This window comes from Pygoscelis adeliae, unplaced genomic scaffold (genome assembly GCF_000699105.1).
Source record: "Pygoscelis adeliae isolate BGI_AS28 unplaced genomic scaffold, ASM69910v1 Scaffold79, whole genome shotgun sequence".
Taxonomy (NCBI): Eukaryota; Metazoa; Chordata; class Aves; order Sphenisciformes; family Spheniscidae; genus Pygoscelis; species Pygoscelis adeliae.
The window spans coordinates 4,001,685-4,010,092 of NW_008825532.1; the positions used below are offsets into that span (position 1 = coordinate 4,001,685).

An 8,408-nucleotide genomic window follows, 5' to 3' on the forward strand; every position below is an offset into this window, starting at 1 on the left:
CAGCAGGCGTGGCACAACAGCGGACATTCGGAGATGTGTCAGGCCCCCGCCTTCCCCCCGCCCCGGGGGCTCAGACCTGGCTTGTCGGCGCCATCCCAGGAACCACATCCAGTGCCCAGCCAAAGGAAATCCTGGGAGCTCAGCGGCTGCAGAGCGGGAGCCAGGTCCCGGCTGTCAGCGAAGTTGTGGATGGAGGCAGAAGCTGCCCCAGGCCAGCACCCAGCACTGGGAGAGGAACTCATTCCCGTGCAAAGCCAGACTGGAAATGAGACCTCGCTGCACATGCCAGCAGCTGTGATACCCACATGAGGCAAGTACAGATCAATACACTGAGTGCAAGGCAGAGGGGGAATCAGACTAGCTGTGTTTTCTCTCTTTCGCCCTTTTCCCTCCCATTATACTGAAGTACCGCACATTCAAAAGAGCTTTCCAAAGTCAGGAGGGGTTTAGGAAGAGTTGCTTGAAATATCTGCTCAAAACTTAGCCCAAAGCGGTCCTTTTATAATGGAGAAGTCACTAATTCAACGACTCATTTATCGTACCCATACAGCATCAAATGCATGAAATGCCTAAAAGGGGTTTCCAATGCCATTCCATGCTAAAAAAGGAAATGACCACGAGTTCCTCTAATGGAAGCTATTTGCTGCAATAACATGTCGTGCAGAGCTATAGTGCTGTAAGTGTTTTGGGCAAATAAGAAAGCCAAGATGGAAAAAAATGCAGCAACATTTTACCGGCAGCATGTTTTAAATTGTCTCTCACTATGCTCTGATCTAATCAATATGAAAGAAAAGTAATTTTAAAATGACTAGTCTCACTTTTAAGCTGACTCCAGGTCTAGGATACATTAATTAAACTAAATCAAACAACTTCCATACTGTGCCAAGGGATGGAATTGCTTTACAATCCTCTTTTGTGCGAAATGCTGTTGCAAAGGAACAGAGCAGGGCGTCCGAGACCGAGCAGTTCCCAGGTTATGCTATAAAACCAGAGGACAGGACAGTTTAAGAAATGTAATAGAACTTGAAAAAAACAATTTTATATTAAACACTCTGGTCCCATAGGAGATGCAGGTAAGTGCTAGAACAGATCTATTTGAATTAGCTAATTCAATGAGCTACTGTGATTATCAAATCCTAACCAACAGTAAATGCTCTATCACACTTGTAAAAAGATGTGTTTCTAACACATAGTCAAGATATATCTAGTTTCAGTTATCCATATACATATATATATAAATCTAACACCATAGATATTAATATTTAACATTTAAAACCTATTTCAGAGCTAGCATTTCTTAACTGTGAATTATTAATGGCAGTGTGTTGTGGGACACTGCCATGCAGAAAATAAGATACAGTGAGTTTTTTTCCTCAGCTATTCACAAAACCACACAGTTTTCTTTTCCAACTGAATGCCCAGGAAGAGGTGCATGCAGATGTTTCTCACCAGGGGTAATTTGGTTAAATATGCTATTTTTATTCTGTTCCCAGATTTTTCTTCCTTGTTGAATGCTTATACTGGCAGCCAGACAAATGAGAGAAGAACTCGATACTTGTCAGGAACATCACGTCGTATTACCTGATTTCCAAAAGATGACACCAGATAAGTAAAAGCCATTCCTCCTTCTTTATAAATAATGCCAATAAGAGGGGAGAGCAGGAGTGTGTTGGTGCTGAAAGACACTTAGCAATCAGCACTACCACCTTTTTTTTCGGGGGGGGTGGGCTTTTTTTGCTTTGGGTTTTTTTTGGTTTTTTTTTTAAAGCTGAAAACCAGAAGCTATCAGAGACCATGCAAACCTTCAGAGCATCAACAACTGCATTAACTAGCACAAAAAACAATAAGAACACAATACCCACTTACATCAACTACAAAGATCTTCTGGGAGTCATCCAGAAACTGGACTTTCAGGTGCAGCATCCTCGAGCATGTGGCTGAGCGTGCGGCGGGCATGGGAGTCCTAGCGATGTGAGCGGTGTGCCGGGAAGGGAGCCCTGACTCCTCTTGCACACATAATTTCCCTCTCAGCTGGATGGAGAAGGCTGCAGTCACAGATGTGGAGCGGAGGCTGGAGCAAAGGAACTGAATGCCTGAAAACAAGTTAAAAAAAAAATACTGATACCTCCCCTGGTTTAAATATCACCACTGTGTTAAGGGATATTTTACCCCTGTGAATTATGGGTGTATTAATAGGGGAAAGGCTGTGCAGCAGCTCTGCGAGAGTGGCACTAATGGGACTGAGATTAAACACTGAGCTTTTACAGCTGGTGGTGAGCAATGCGAGGGCAAAGTGAGCCCACGCTTCATACCGCGAGCTCAGGGAAGAAGAGCCGAGCAGCTCTCCTGCCAAAGTCACCGAGCAGCGAGCGTCATCTTTTCTCTGGTCCGATTAAGGTGCACCAAAAGAGCAGCGGGCCAGGAGCTGTGCGCTCGGCCAGAGCGGCGAGTCTCACTTGCTCCATGAAGTAGGCAGGTAGCACCTTAGCTGCTGAGCAGATGTGGGCAGACCTGGCCAATGGGCTGATGTACTTTGCCAGAGACTGGGAAATGTTTCCAACCGAACTTGAAACCAGGTGGGAGTCCTTCCCAGGGAGGCAGAGGAGGACCTGCTGCTAATTCGCAGCTCGCGCACTGGTTTGGCAGCTTAGTGAAGTCTCACAAGCCTTTGAGACAACCTGGTTCCCCTTTCACACCTGAAAAGCCCACATCCCCACACACTAACTCATCCTCCGAGTGCCAGAGCCAGCTGCCCACCCCCAAAACCCGCCGGGGCTCAGCCCAGGCTGCCAGGTGCAGCCTCCCCACGGTGTGGTGGGCGCCTGGGGCTTGCACTTGAGCTGTTTCTCTGCCCCAGGTACTGCAGGGCTGTGATGAATTGGCTGACCTCTCTGGCTGCTCTCGTCTGGCAGAGCTCCCCCTCACTGAGCATTTGGATGAAGGCAGCGTTTGGGCAGGAGCCCCCGCCTGCAGAAATAAATGCACTGAGTAGTGCCAAAAGGCAGGTGCTGGACTGTCATAGGGGATTGTTATTGCTGCTGCTGCTGCTGGAAAAAGCCACAACCATGCACGATCCTGTGGGATCCAGAGCGATGGAAACACATCCCAGCAAACCAAGAAAGCGACATTAAGTGCTGCGGAGATTTCGCTTGTTGCTTCCTTCCCGGTTTCCAATGAAACATCCACTGTAAGTCACTCCAAGCCATTTGCTGTGGTCCCTCTTATGCTTCCTAAATATTCCTGGGGATGTCAGGACAGAGCCCGTCAGGGTACACACTTAGCTTGCTGTCTGGGCTGCAGAGAGGAAAAACGTAGAGCTTCTTAGCTATAGAAAAACTTATTAGTCTTCTACTGACCGGGACAAAAAAGAAGCATAAAAGTTAAAGCAAATCTGCTTTTCTGTGTGAATCTGCTCCACAAAGCAGCTGAGCTCATCTTCTGCCCGTGGCCGGGAGGAGGATGGCTGTACTGAGCACGCAGACACTGCGTCCAAGGACCAAATTTCCAGTGCTGCCCTTGGCCCGGGGTCTGAGCTCTTTGTGTCACGGGAGAAGGGCGGTGTCACATACAAACCATCGGGGGGGCTCAGTGCACTTTCTCTCTGCAGTTTTAAATGTTTGTTCCATCAAATATTGATGGGCATCAAGGTGAAGAGCAGCACTCCTGTGAGCAGCTCACACATCGCAGGCATGGCTCCGCCACAGCAGCACTGGGAGCACGGCAGGAGCACTGGACCGGCAGGAAGGATGCACGGGGGTGCGATGGAGGACCCCCCCGAACCCCAGAAGAATCCAAGCCTCCCTGCTACAGGCTTTCCTGACATGCTGGGGGCACTGTTCCTGGGCTCTGTGGATGCTATTAGAAGCTTGAGCACTGGCCAGCCAGGTTGTGGGTGGAAGAAAAGGGTTTTTTTCACTACCGTGGCATGAAGGAAGGGGACTGTGTTGGGTTTACCGGGGCCTCTAGCCACCCTATAGAGGCATTCATGCAGACAGTGTGGAGCCAGCAGAGGCAAACAAGGTAAATGAGGACTTTTTTGGAGTAGGAGAATAAGAGACAGCCAGAAGAGATGTGACCTGGGACACGGGGGTTGTTGCTGAGAGCAGAGGAGATCCACCACCTCAGCAGACAAGAGACCCATTTTACCCCCACCCAGGTCCTTCCTTCTTCTGGAGGTGACTTTGGGGCCGGCCGGAGCAGGACACAGGGAGCACCAGTGGCCCAGGAGGAGCAATCCTGGCTCCCAGCCTGAGCCAGTACTGACCTCCAGCCAGGCACGTATGTCCTCCTTATCCACAGGGGCAGGGAATAATTTGAAAAAGGTGCAGAAAAGCACAGGAAAGGTGAAGGGTGAGTGCAGCCGCACCGGCAGGCAGAGAGGGGACCTCGAGCAGCAGTACTGGAGCACAGCAGGGTCTGAGCAGCAGCATGTCAGAGCGAGTACTGCCTCAGGGCTGTTTACTCAGCCAGCTCAGCCCTTGATTTTTAATACTCTGGACCCCGCTACCACCATCTTGCATTGCATCAGCTCTCCCAGGGAGGACTTCAGTCCACCAAGTGCATCCGACCCCATATTAGGCTGGATGGTGTTGCCTTGAATCAGGGTCTTCTTCAGCCTCTCAAACACCCTGGTGTTTGCCAGGATGGATCGAGCAGACCAAGAAACAAGAAGTCTCCTTCCTCCCAAACCCCGCTGCCCCTTTTCCAAGGTGAATTTTCCCACCAGTCTTTACGGTTTGATTGTTTGTTCCCCTGTTGGCCCCAGAAGCAGGGGCAGCCCGCAGGACATCTGACGGAGAGCTGAGTCACTGTGGTTACACTCCACGGAGCCTCCTGAAACGGTGAGCCACCGGCACCAGGCAGCGAGCGAGTTCGGCAGTCTTCCTCCAAAAGTGCTTGCTTTGTGCCCTGGGGATGGGCAAGAAAATGCCCCAAACCTCCCCAGTCCCTCCCCAAGTCAGTCCTGAGAGAGGAGCAGGCTCTGAGAGAGCAAACTCTGCTCTCTCAAGATGCATAACATGCGTGGGTACCTGCGGCTGCGAGGGCAGGCTCCCGGCAGAGGCAAGGCAGAAGTGCCCGGCCACCAAGGGACCGCACGCTGCTCCCCCTGCATCGCTGTGGTCACGGCTCTAGCACTGCTGTACCATGTGCTTTGTCATGCTTATCTTCAAATTCGGTTCAGAGGAAAGGAGAAGAAGATGGCTAAAGTCATGGAATAGAGATCTGCCAGGGGATTTTAAACACCATAGTCCAAAGGGCAAGAACCCGTACCCAGCTCATTGCTGAGAAGGAGAAGCACTCATCCTGTTTTTCACACTCAAAGCATTTGCTGTTGGCGTCTGCCGGAGACAGGGACTCACCTAGGTGGACTTTGGTCTGTGGTGGCCTTTCATACCCTTACATTAGACCTCCTCTCCCTCAGATGGGAGAACATCCACATTCACTTCTCACCCAGCCACAGCCCTCCCAACTGCAGGGCCAGCAAGCAGCACGGCCGCTTGCCTGCCATCACTGGGAGCAGGCTCAGGCACAGCCAAAGTCCTTCTGAACAGCACTAGGCACACGAGAGGAATATCATCAGCTGGTTAATAAATCCAAGGCACAGCACCAATACTGCAAAACAGGGAAATTTCTTTCCAGAATAGGGTACCTACAACGTTCCTGCTGCCACACCAAAAGGAACTGTTTCACTCTCAGCTGGGTCCTGGCTTAGCTACTAGTTGCTTTAATTTTTTTTATAAAATATCCCCCCAAAAAGGTATTTTCAAAAAACAAGGCCTGAAAGAACTGAGTTTGTTTGGCTTAAAAAGAGAAGAAAGAGGGAACAACAAAGGTCTGCTGATACATGCGGGACCATTCCAGGAGGACAGACCGGCTGTGCTCCCAAGCAATGTGGAAAACAAAGAAATTGCTGGAAATTGCAGGAAAGATCTGAGTTAGGTGCTAGGAAAGACCCTTAAACTGTGAAGCAGGAGAAATACTGGAACAGGCTGGAAAAGCCAGGGATGACTCAGACAGAAGTCTGTTAGGGCCGGTCCAGGCACACTTGGTCCTGCCTTTAACCCTTTAACAATGACTATCATTTTTCATTCACTTCACAAGTCGTATTATATTTTGAGCATATCTCAGCAGTTACAGTTGACTGGGCAAGTCCTGCCTTTCTAAAAACTCCTGCCCCAGAACTGTTCTATTTATTGAATATAATAAACAATGATACATTTGCATTTCCATCAAATTTTGCTGGCCAAACATCAGTCTGACATCTGTCATGGTTTAACCTCAGCTGGCAACTGAGCACCACACGGCCGCTCGCTCACTTCCCCATCCCACCCCCAGTGGGATGGGGGAGAGAATTGGAAGAGTTGAAGTGAGAAAAACTCATGGGTTGAGATAAAAACAGTTTAATAATTGAAATAAAATAATAACAACAATAATAATAATGTAATAATAATAATATACAAAGCAAGTGATGCACAATGCAGTTGCTCACCACCCGCCGACCGATGCCCAGCCAGTCCCCGAGCAGCGGCCCCCCCGGCCAGCTTTCCCCCAGTTTCTGTACTGAGCACGACGTCCCATGGTATGGAATGTCCCTCTGGCCAGTTTGGGGCAGCTGTCCTGGCTGTGCCCCCCCCAGTTACTTGTGCACCTCCAGCCTGCTCAGTCGGTAGAGCATGGGGAGCTGAAAGGTCCTTGACTAGTGTAAGCACTACTGAGCAACAACTAAAACATCGGTGTGTTATCAACATTGTTCTCACCCTAAATCCAAAACACAGCGCTGTACCAGCTACTGGGAAGGAAATTAACTCTATCCCAGCCAAAACCAGGACAACATCATTGTGCTGTAATTTATTACTCATAAGTAATTGCTGGGAAAATTGAAATGATTGCATTTTTAATTTTGTGGTTTAGGTGGGTTTTGCCCATTAGCTTCCAACTGCGAGATCAGGCTTCTCTGGCCAGCACTTTGTTTTGATACCAGAAGCATTGTTTTGATTATGTAGCAGCATTTTTAGTCCAGTTTGCCCCAGTCCTACCCAAGAACATCCTACTGTGGTGCCTCCTTGTCTCGCTGACATTCCCACTGAGAGCCGTACTTACGGCAATGCAACATCACAAACAGTATTCACAGAAAGCAGCTCCACAGACACCCTGGTGTTCATCAGCATTAATAACTTGTCTTCAAAACTGGATGAGACTGACAGGAGGGGAGCAGCTTCTGTGCATGAACACTGGCAGAAGTGAGTGAACAGCCCCAGCGTTAGGCTGGAAATTAAGACAAGTTTAAAGAAGAATTGCACCACCTGACAGTCTCACACCAGGTGGTGGTTCCAGTGCAGGTGATAACACGATTACACACTAGCTATACAAATTATTTGCATCGGTGTTCAGCTGGTAGGGGTTACAAGATAAACAGGGACGGGGTTTTGGGAGCAGTTCGGCTGCTGTGCAGGCAGCTCTCCTGCAGGCAGGCATCCCAGCGATACCAGCAGACCCGAGTTCAGAACAACTTGCAGGCACGCGTGTGGGAGCAGAGCATGACCCTGACGTGGTGAGAAGCATGGTGCCATTTCAGCTGCTGGACCCGGTTGCAATAATAATAAAAAAAAGAAATAGGTTTAGCTGAGTTTAAGCACTAAGCCAAATTAAAAATCAATCGCCCTAATCCCCCTGCTTTTTTTTTTTTTTAGTAACAGTTTCTGATGCTCAAGGAAGCAAAGCAGTCATATCAAATCTTATTCTTGTGACTATATTTTTATTTCAGCTTCAGCAGCTGAGGTAAATGGCCCTTTTTACCTACCTGTAATAACAGAGTAAGAACTCACAGATAACCTCAATTATGCACAGAAGACTCCAAATACGATTGCAATTCCAGACACCCGACAGACAAACTAACTGTAAGTGCAAAACTTTCTTTGAAGTCCTATTAAGATGTACTCACACCATGCTACCAAGGTCCTGAAACATACATTTATTTCCATTTCTCTTCTGTTTTCAACCCGTGCAGAACCGTGTTTGATTTCCAGGGACAGAGGACAGCCCCGCTCTGAGGAGCACTGCCAGGACGAACCAGCTCTTTGCTCCCACGCTCCCTCTGGTGGTGGCTGTGCCCAGCGACAAACACAGGTGACAACTCCCTTCGCGGGGATGAGCAACTCAGTACAGCAATAACACTCCATCGCGCATCGAAGTATAGTGTTGACTTTTCTTCCTTTTTCAGATTTTATATGCTATGTAAAAACTATTACCAGGCACTGAAGAAGGCAGTTTGCTGTGAGCAAATGCAAATGACAGCACAAGCTATACAAGAAACTAAATAATAGCCTGACTCTGGTGTTACCCAGAAGACAACATCGTCTCATTTTTAATATGCCAGTTGCGCTCTGTTGTTAGCACAGCTATATAAA

The 8,408-nt window shown here is 48.6% G+C and overlaps 1 protein-coding gene across 1 annotated transcript in view; it reads right to left on the minus strand.

Moving 5' to 3' along the window:
* Window positions 1-1,923, minus strand: part of FRMD7 (FERM domain containing 7) — an 11,289-nt gene extending 9,366 nt beyond the window's left edge. The window contains exon 1 of the mRNA XM_009331759.1: window positions 1,867-1,923. Within this exon, the coding sequence (XP_009330034.1) occupies window positions 1,867-1,923 (57 nt within the window). The remainder of the gene's footprint in view (window positions 1-1,866) is intronic.
* Window positions 1,924-8,408: the final 6,485 nt, after the last annotated feature.